The sequence below is a fragment of the Chrysochloris asiatica genome, unplaced genomic scaffold (assembly GCF_000296735.1).
Source record: "Chrysochloris asiatica unplaced genomic scaffold, ChrAsi1.0 scaffold00257, whole genome shotgun sequence".
NCBI lineage: Eukaryota > Metazoa > Chordata > Mammalia > Afrosoricida > Chrysochloridae > Chrysochloris > Chrysochloris asiatica.
The window spans coordinates 3,559,031-3,569,850 of record NW_006408775.1 but is presented as its reverse complement, the minus strand read 5'-3'; the positions used below and the strand labels follow the sequence as shown (position 1 = coordinate 3,569,850).

Genomic DNA, 10,820 nt, shown 5'->3' with positions numbered 1-10,820 from the left:
TCCCCAGATCTCCTCACACTGCTTGCCATCCAGGTCCCTAACTGGGTCCACACCATGTGCTTTTAAATAGGCTTCTCCAACACCATAATTCAACTGCATTGATTCTTCTACAGCCTTCCTTATTCATTGTCCAACTGTCACTTGCATGTGAAGTGATTAAAAATACCGTGACTCGGACCAGGTGCACCGTGTTCCTCAAACTGACCTCTTTGCTCTTGAACACTTTAAAGTGGTCATGTGCAGCAGATTTGCCTAATGCAATACATTGTTTGATTTCTTGACGGTTGCTTCCATGAGTGTTGATGGTTGTTTAAGTAAAATTAAATCTTGGACAACTTCAATATTTTCTCTATTTGTCATGATAGTATTTATTGGCTCAGTTCTGAGGATTTTTGTTTTCATAACGTTGAGGTGTAGCCCAAACTGAAGGCTGTGGTCTTTGATCTTAATTAGTATTTTAAGTCCTCTTTACTTTCAGCAAGCAAGGTTGTGTCATCTGCACATCTCAGGTTGTTAATGAGTCTTCCTTCAATCCTGATACCATGTTATTCTTCATATAACCCAGCTTCTGGGATTATTTGCTCAACATACAGATTGAATAAGAATGGTAGAAGAATACAGCTCTGGTGCATACCTTTCCTGATTTTAAACCATTCAGTATCGCCTAGTTCTGTTGGAATGACTGCCTTTTGGGCTATGTACGGGTCCCCCATGAGCACATACTTAAGTATTCTGGAATATCCATGCTCTACAATGCTGTCCATAGCTTGACACAATTGACAACAGTTGAAAGCTCTTTCATAGTCAAACACGGGTAAATGTCTTTCTTGTATTCTCTGCTTTCAGCCAAGGTCCGTCTGTTATCAGCAATGATATCCCTCATTCCACTTCCTCGTCTGTATCTGGATTGACCCTGGCAGTTCCCTGTCAATGTACTGTTGCAGCTGGTTTTGAATGATCTTTAGCAAAGTTTTACTTGAGTGTCATATTAATGATATTGCCGGCTGATTTCCACATTCCATTGGGTCACCTCTCTTTAGAATGGGTACAGATATGGATCTCTTCCAATCAATTGACCAAGTAGAGAAGCTAAAAACTTGTTTTTATCTTTATGCCTATTTCCATTTAAGTAATAATTCCATTTTTTCCATGAATTATATAATTTATAGCCCTTTTGAGATTGAGTTGTCATGGCTGTCACATATGTCACAATCCTGGCTTCAAATTGTCCTTATTTCAGAACCTTGAATGAATCACTTAAAATCTCTCTAAGCCTGGTAACGGCCGGGAGTGATGACCATAATTGATAGTTGCCTCGTTGCTGTGATTCTTGAAATGGAGAGTTTAGCCAGCTGCTTGGTACATATATACTTACTATTTCAACAAATAGTAAGTATAATTATTAACATTTTGTAGATGCTAAAAGTGGTATTCTAATTTGTAAGAAAAGAGAGGTTTTTTAAAAAAAAAATTAACTGGGACATTTTGATAAAGAAGTTTAGATTTAAATTCGAGCTATAAGCATGCATGATAGGCTTACTAAAAAGTTAAAGGTAAAATCTAAAAATCAGAAGAGAACATACTGCAGATTTAATAATGACAGAATGAGGAAGAAAAACTAAACCATCAAAGAAGTGGATAATAATCATAAATATTTGCTAGCTGTGATTACATAAAATAAAAATATTTTATATATCACAAAAGCCCATTAGCAAAACCAGAAGGTAAAGTCTAACCTGGAAGATGCCATTTCCAGCAGATGTGAAAAGACATCTGGCAAGCTCAGTAAATATTATTTAACCTATTACTATTGGATCAATATTTTTAAACTCTTAGAAAAAAAAAAATCAAGAAAAATGTTTTAAAGATATAATGCCCAAGCTAAAGAATAACTGAAAAAGTGTGTTCTCATACCAAAATGATAAATGAAACATGAATACAAATTGAAAACTAAAATACAGTCTCATTTTATTAAATAAATTTTTAAATTCCAGGAGTGATGAGAACATGGGGAGAAGGTGAAGTCTTACCTTGCTCTTGGGAAATAATGTGATAACATTTTCTGGAACAAAACAGGGTATCGTGTATTCAAATGCCAACTATCGTCTAGGATTTCTACTTTTAGGACTTGGTTCTTAGGAAATAGTCGAGGATGCCTAGAGAGACGAATTGACAAAGCTACTAATTGACAAGAGGAAAATAACTGATAGTTGATGTATTCAGGTTTAAATTTTTAGACTGTTTTATGGGTTTATTATTATTGTAGTAAGTGTATAAGGGTAACAGATCATTTGCCATTTCTATGCTCTTTATTTGTGTGGGTCAGTGACATCAACAGCATTCGTTGTATTGGTCAACCTCCACCAGGTCTCAGGATTTTATGCCAGGCATTAATGTTAAGTTAGAAAACAATATACAAAAGGTAGGTTTACAGAGGAAAGATAACCAAGAACACTATGATAATATGAATGTATTTTTAAAGTGTATAATTAATGGAAATGTATGAATCCAACAAGAACTGGTTCATAACAAATAACTGGTATCAACATCTACCAAATGCACTCACTTAAAAATGAAATAGTGATAAATATTAAAATGACCTTATAATTCATATGGAAAATGGGCCTAGCAATAACAAGTTAATATAGTTAGATGAAAATCTACTAAAAAACAAAAAAGCAACAGAATCTGACATAGATGAAATAAAAAGTAACGTGGTATACATAGTAACTGAGAAAAAACATACTATGGACTCCCAGAAGATAGAACAAATCTGTCTTGGAAGAAATATAGCAGAATGTTTCTTAGAAGTGAGAATGGCAAGACTTCACGTCACTTACTTTGAACATGTTACAAGGAGGGACCAATCCATGGCAACAGCAATCGTGTTTGGTGAAGACGAGGGAAGACGAGGAAGACCCTCAGACACATGGACTGACACGAGCTGCAACAGTCGACTTAAACAGAGAAAGAACTGCGAGGCTGCTGCCGGGCCGGCGCCGTTTTGTCTTGTACAGAAGTTGCTATGAGTCAGCGCCAATTCAACAGCATCTAACAAGGACAGTAGAGATTGAGGATGACAACGAAAATGTCACCCCCTTCTTTAGCTCACACCAGTATGTACATGCCAACATACCAACTAAGCCTCGCTCTTTGGAACTTTTAACAGACACCTTCTATCCTATGAAGGATTTGGGAATACATTGACTTTTGAAAATTCTCCCATGTATTCTTCAAGGCACAAATCTAATAAAAGCAAAACAATCATGTGCTACACTCAGAAGCAGCCTGAGTATGAATACTGCCAGTTTTCACATAAGATGTCATCTTACATCTCTTTAAAATGAGATAATAAGGAAAACTACCCTATTTTCTGCTTTCTTCCTTAAAATCCAGAGAATTCTGTTCAGTGATGATAAGCTCAGTTTCAAGTATCTCTCTCTCCAATTTGTTAATTCCCACAGTTGTTTCAAAATTTCAAACCACATTTTAAATTGTAAATTTTCATTATGTTTTAATACTGAAACAAAAAGACTAATGAATAACTTTTGTTAAAGAAATCTGATGAAATTATACAAGGGGAGTAAAATAAAAACTGAGGAGGTTGTATAACAATTTGGAGAATTTTTGATATAAAATGAAAGTGGGAAGCCAAATGTAAGTAAGGATCCATGTACAAATGTCTGAGCACATCGATAGATTTCAAGGAACAGCTGAAGTAGGCATGGTTGGGTATTGGGATTGAAGAAAATGTTTATTGTTTAAAATACCAGTAACTTGCCATGATGTCTTATGATACAGTCAAAACCCAGACCTAATGCTGTTTAGTCAATTCTAACTTACAGTGACCCTATGGGGAAGGACTACCTGTAAAGTTTCCAAGGGTGAAATCTTTGAGGAAGCAGATTGTCCCATCTATATCCCAAAGAACACTGGCATACTTGAACAGCCAACCTTTCAGTTAGCAGTTAAATGTTTAACCACCATACTACCAAGGTACCTTGCATGATTCATAAAGTACCAATACAAAGGTAAGAATAATTGGCTCAAACGCCTGGCAGACTCAGGACATTCTACATCCCTAAATGAATCCTTTCCCTGGTGAACATAGAGAAATCCACAGAACATCAGTATCAGACAAGGTGACCTTCATGGGTCAAGACAAAACTGGATCACTGTAGTCATGTTGGGACATAGACAAAAACATAGATAGTGTCCATAACACAGAAATAACCACGAATCCCCCATCCTGGCTGAAATGAGAGACGGCTGATTCTTTACCAATTATAGCTTTCATCTCCATCTAGTCTTCTCTCCTTCTAGAGAAGATATTGACATACCTAGTAAGATTCACTCCTACTTTTCTGACAACATGGAATCCAGATCAAAGCCTTGAATCCTTAATCTTCACCCAAATCACCCTACACTCAAATCCTGTCAGACCTCTCTAAGACCACCCTACTGTGAAATCCCATGATCTGAGATTGAGTGTGTTCTTTCTTGTAATAAGTAATAAACACAGTAAAGCAGAGGTGTGATCTCTTTCAATGTTGGTTGAGGAAAGGTATTTAGAAGTCATCCCATGAATGAGAAAGTCTGGACCCTGGACTAGATTCCTCTTTGGATGTCTGTCTTCCAAACTCACAGAAGAGGATTGCCCTATTTAGAGAACACCTGCCTCATCAATACACAAGTTTTGTTTTAATTTTATTTTCAAGCCTTATGTTATCACGGTGGCATGTTGTTAGGCACCGTCATGTCAGTTTCAGGTCATAGGGACCCTCTGGATAACAGAACGACACCCTGCCAGGTCCTGGGCCATCTCACAATTATTGCAAAATTCAAGCCTATTGGCTGCTGCCACTGTGTCAATCCATTTAATTGGGGTCTTCCTCTTTTTCTCAGACCAAGGACGGATGATGTTCCTTTCTATGGACTGATCCCGCCTAATAACATGTCTGAAGTATTAGCCAAAGTCTCACCATCCTGGTTTCCAAGGCGCACTCTGACTGTACTTCTTCTAAGACAGATTGGTTTGTTGTTTTGGCAGCCGTGGTACTTTTAATATTCTTCTCCAACACGGTAACTCACATGAATTGATTCTTCTTCTCAGTTATGGGCTCAGTGATCTAGGAGCTGTGTCAAGTGCTCTGGTGTTTGGTTCTGCTGCTGTTGCTCCTGTGTCAGTGCTGTAGTGTCACAGTTCTGTCTCCTGGGTTTATAATGGTCCACGTGCAGGAATCTCAGGCCCAAAGCATGTCCTCCATGCCTGATTCTTCTTTCTTGTTGGTAGTGAGAGCTTCCTTCCTGCTTTAGTGCTTGTTTATTTTAAAACCAACAGATGGCAAACTGGCCAATCCCCTAATTGTGTTTACAAGTTTTTCCATCACCATAGTCCTGTTGTCAGTCATTCCCAACTGAGTCATATCATCCTATCGATGTCTTCTCCAATCTTCTCTTTTCCCAGACCCATCAGGAAAAACAGCCATTTGGTTGGAGTTACAAAACTATGGGTTGTTGTTGTTAAGTGCCATCGAGTCGGTTGCAACTCATAACGACCCTGTACAGGGTTTCCAAGGTGGTAGAAGAGGTTTATATAGTAATTCACTGCAGTGCTAGCAGGAAATGTTGGATGTGATGCTGCTAAAGATAACCACGTGGAGGAGCTCAAGAGTTGGATATCGCTGGTCTCCAGCAGAGGGGCAGTCTCATGTGTCTGGATTCAGAAGCCATCAGGTTTAGTTATAGACGTGAGAGTGGATGTCATTGTCCAGAAGAGTGTAGAATGAGATGGAAGAAGTCCAAGAATAACACTCAGGACACAAAGCATATGGGAAGAGTAGAGAAAGGGGACGAGGTGACAAAATCAATGGGACAAGGAGCTAGAGAACACAGAGACACCGTGATCGCCTGAGGTTTAAAACAAAACTAATGATGAATAATGCCAGGTGTACAAAACATGAAATAAAAAGACTGCATGGTATCATTGTATAGTTACAAAATTAGACTTCCTAACTGTGGGCTAATGCGTCAGACTGCAAAGTCGTTTGAACTGCCAGGTCTGTGGTTCAAGCTCACCAGCTACTCCTTGGAAACCTATACAGGGTCACTATGGGTTGGAATAGACTCTATGTCACTTAATGATGATAATAAAATACTGATGTTTTCAATTAATGTTTAGTAAATTGGCAAGTGTGTTACAGGACAAAAGTCTGACCCTCAGCCTATGTAGCTAATATCAGAAATGGTCAGAAATGGGGTGAGAATCATTGTACGTTTATTGGCAGATGTGGAAGGTAGCCAGAATCCTTCTGTGAAAGACGGCTTCGCCCTCCCTGAGAAGTCAGAACTCTTTTACCCTTAGGTATCAATAGATCTGCAGTGTTACACTCTTTTCTCAGAGTTTTATGGCTCTCTTATCCAGGGATACACTTACTGTTATTTTGTTGTTTTGTCCCACTGAGTCACGGAGCTTTACAGTCAGCGATGTGGTTGCCCCAAACAATGTAAATGACTTTTTAAAAAAACCTTTTGTGTTAAAATTACATTCTTTAAAGAGATGAGACCATGGCCCTCAGATATTCCTCCAGGCTTGTCCCCTTATCCTTGGTTTAAATCATCAGTGCAGCCCTAAATCCTTAGCCTCTATGTACCTGGTATGGCAGTCTTGGTGTGGTACTGGGGTTAATCTGCTGATCTGTAAGATCAGTTTGAACCATAACGTCATCAGTTCAACCTCGCCAACTACTCCTTAGAAACCCTGTCCTGCTCACTATGAGCAGGAACTGGCTCGATGGTGCTTAGCAGCAACAGTAACATATGTCCCCAGCACACAAGGGAAAGGGTAGTCAGGGCAGTACTGAATGGGAACAATGATGAAAGGGTTTGAATACATAGGGAATAAAAGTCATTAAAAATGCTTTTATCCACTGGGCTAGATTCTACTACCTAACCCCTGGGGAGGCAACATGATTCTCTGTTCTTTTTCATCGTGATTACATTGATGTTGTTAGTATGATACTTCATACTAGTATTAATATGTGGATTATTCAAACCCACATACTAAGGTGAGGTTTGAGGAAGAGATGTTTACTAGATATCAGGTTGTTTGAACTGCAAGTTCAGTGGTTCAAGCTTACCAGCTGCTCCACGGAAACCCTATACAGGGTTGCTATGGGTTGGAACCTACTCAACAGCACTTCACAACAACAACAACAATCATGATAGAGGGAGAGGTGGAAGCAGGATTATGTGATGAAGTGAAATTCTAATGTAGGCTTAACACAGCCATGGATTCTCTGAGAAGTGTAGGCCTGTCTCCACAATAGTAAAATCATTCTTTTGTAAAACTGAAATCTTAGACTCCCTGTTCATGTGTAGAAGCGGTACCTGTTTCTCATCAAAATATTACTTTAGAAATGTTATCAACCTGATAGTACAAAAAGAACTTTGAAAATATGTAAAAGGCTGAATGATTCCTGTTCCTGTGTGAAAAAACTCTATATACCTTTTTCTCAGTGACAATAAGTCAGAAAGAACTCCGTGCCACTTAACACCAACAAATTATCCAGAACGCTTCAATGTATGCTTTGAGACAAACATCTTAATACACAAATTTAATCAATATAAAAATTGCAATCACATATGCTAAACTCAGAAATAGTCTGATTCTGAAATAGTCAGTTTTCACACAAGATGTTAGCTTACCATCTTTTTGAAATGAGATATTAAGGGAAAGTGTCCTTTTTTCCTGTTTCTTCTTCAAAGTTCAGAGCATTCTGTTCAGCGGTGCTTTACCCAATTTCAAATTTGTTATTTCCCACGGTTGTTTCAAAATGACTTTCAAGCCACATTTTAATTGTCAATTTCCATCGTTTTAGGTAGAAACAAAATGGCTGTGAGTAAATTTTGGTAAGGAAACCTGATGGAAGCTTATAGGGTCAGCAGAATAATCACTGTGGAGATTGTATGGCAATTTGGAAAAGGTTTGAACTGAAAGTGGGAAGCCAGGCTGTCGGTCAGGATCGCTGTACACATGTCTGAGCACACTGACAGAAGACAGGGAACACCTGAAGCAGGCACGGCTGGGTATTGGCATTAAGGAAGATACCTCTTGCTTAGAACACTCATATACTTCCCTGATATGGCGCTGTGGCATCAACACTGGCCTAAGAATCACAAGGTCAACAGTTCAAACTCACTATCTGTTCTTCAGAAACCCAATAAAGGATCGCTATGAGTCAGACCCAACTAAACAGCACTTAACAACAACATACCTGCCATGATGCTGTATGATGCATCGAAAAACCAAACCCCATGCTGCTGAGTGGATTCTGACTTACGGCGAGCAGCCTTATAGGACAGGGAAGAACTGCCCATAGTGTTTCTAAGGCTGAAGTCTTTCAGGAAGCAGATTGCTCATCTTTATCCCAATAAAATGATGGAATGGTTGAATGGTCAACCATTAGTAGGGGAATGCTTAACCATTGCACCACTAGGGTGCCTTGTATGGTAAAGCTGAGATACACAATTAAGAATAATTAACTCAAATGCCTAGAATAATCAGGACTTCCTGCAGCCCTAAATGAACCCTTCCCCCTGAACATCAAGAAATCCACAGAACATCAGTATCAGACAAGGTGACCTTGATGGATCAAGACAAACCTGGATCACTGTAGTCATGTCAGGGTATAGACAAAAACACAGACATTGTCCAGAACCCAGAAATGACCACGTATCCCCCATCCTGACTGAAACAAGTGACTGCTGATTCTTTACCAATTACAACTGTCAGCTCCCTCTAGTCTTCCCTCCTTCTAGATAGGATATTGTCATACCCAATACAAATTACCCTGGCTTTCTGACAACATGGAATACAGATCAAGACCTTGAATCTTTAATCTTCATCAAAATCACATGACACTCAAACCCTGTCAAACTTCCCTAAGACCACCCTACTGTGAAATCCCATGGTCCTAGATTGAGTATATTATTCCTTGTAATAAGTAATAAACACAATAAAGTAGAGGTGTGATCCTGGTCATTTGGGTTTGAGGACATTGGCAGTAGGAAATGGTCTAGTCATTGAGTATGATAATATTTCCTTAATTAACTTGAAGTATCTGTATCAATAATTTTCATTCTCTCAAGACAAATACATGGATGGACAAATACTATGTTTTAGAGAATAGGGAAGAAAGAAGATTTTATTACAAATAAGCTTACTATAAGAGATTCAAAGTCCATATCATTATTGAACAGAAAAAAATTTTCTAGAAATCACTTTTGTTAAGGCCCCTTTGATATCCTTGTTCCTGAAACTGTAGATGAAAGGGTTCATCATGGGGGTCACCACTGTGTACATCACAGCAGCGGTGATGTCTGTCTCAGCTGAGTGGGAGGATGAAGGGCTAAAATACACAGCAATGATGGTGCCATAGAAGAGGGAAACCACAGCCAGGTGGGAGCCACAGGTGGAGAAGGCTTTCCATTTCCCCTTTGTGGATGGGACTCTCAGGACAGCACAGGTGATGCAAATGTAGGAAACAAGGATGCAGATAAATGGAGTGATCATTATTAGGGCTCCCTCAGTAAGAATCATCATCTCATTGAGGTGTGTGTCAGAGCAGGAGAGTTTCAGGAGAGGAGCCCCATCACAGAAAAAGTGAGGGATCGTGTTGTCTGCACAGAATGAGAGTCGAGCCATCAGTAGGGTATGCAACAGAGCGTTCAGAATGGCAATGACCCAAGATCCTGTGACCAACAGAGCACAGAGCTGATGGGTCATCTTTGTTGTGTAGTGTAGGGGGTGGTACACAGCAACAAAGCGGTCATAGGCCATCACAGCCAGGAGGAAATTGTCCATGTCCGCAAACACTATAAGAAAATACATCTGCATGAGACACCCAAAGAAAGAAATTGTCTGATTTCCAAGTATGTTGGCCAGCATCTTGGGGACAATGGTAGAGGAGAAGCAGACATCCACGAAGGACAGGTTGCTGAGGAAGAAGTACATGGGGGTGTGCAGGCGGGAGTCAGTGCTGATGGCCAGGATGATGAGCAGGTTTCCCAGGACTGTGACCAGGTACATGCTCAGGAAGAGCCCGAAGAGGAGCTGCTGCTGCTGCTGGGGCTGCCTGGAGAGCCACCGGAGGAGGAACTCAGAGACACTTGATTGGTTTGCCTGAGTCATGGCCATGGAGCCAGATCAATGCACAACAGCATGTTCAGAAACCTAGACATGGATGAATAAAATATACTAAGTCAAGCTTCATACTTAGTCATGTTTGCAGAACTGTTAATGGAGTTACTAAGACAAGATCTGTCTTTCCACATATACTAACGGTTATGCACATTCAGTCGTATGCTATTCCTACTGAACTCTAAATCTTCATTTGTGTAGTCAAAATTGAAGAGCACTCAGAAACATATACACAGTCCAACTCTTAAAATATGTGTCTATATTTACATTGTTTTTATCTTCCCAAACTCACCTTCTGTGTAACTTCTTATGAATAGAGAAACAGCTGATTTCTACTGGGTTTATCTCAACATTTGGCTGATAGATTCGCAGTTTCTCCTATTGATTCCTAAATCTGGAAGATTAAGTGAAGGCAGTTCCTAAAATAACTTTTTGTCTTCAAAAATAAATATTGTTGTCTCTTTTGATGTGATGTTGCCTGGACAAGTTTGGTGTTGTAGCTGTTATGTGTTCTTCACCTCTACATAACCTGTCAGTGCTTCTCTTCATTGAGAGGATCAGAAAGTCTTGAAAATATAGGCAGGCCCTGAGCAAGTGAGGAGCAGTCCTCATGGTCTCA

General features: G+C 39.5%; 1 protein-coding gene across 1 annotated transcript; it reads right to left on the bottom strand.

Annotated features, from left to right (window-relative positions):
• Nucleotides 1-9,250: 9,250 nt before the first annotated feature.
• Nucleotides 9,251-10,192, bottom strand: LOC102821505 (olfactory receptor 1361-like). Its single transcript, XM_006873905.1, has one exon. It carries the CDS (start codon nt 10,190-10,192, stop codon nt 9,251-9,253), a length of 942 nt encoding a protein of 313 aa, XP_006873967.1.
• Nucleotides 10,193-10,820: the final 628 nt, after the last annotated feature.

Excerpts from the sequence above, each read along its gene's own strand:
- LOC102821505 (XM_006873905.1), bottom strand. The coding sequence starts at position 10,192 with ATGACTCAGGCAAACCAATCAAGTGTCTCTGAGTTCCTCCTCCGGTGG.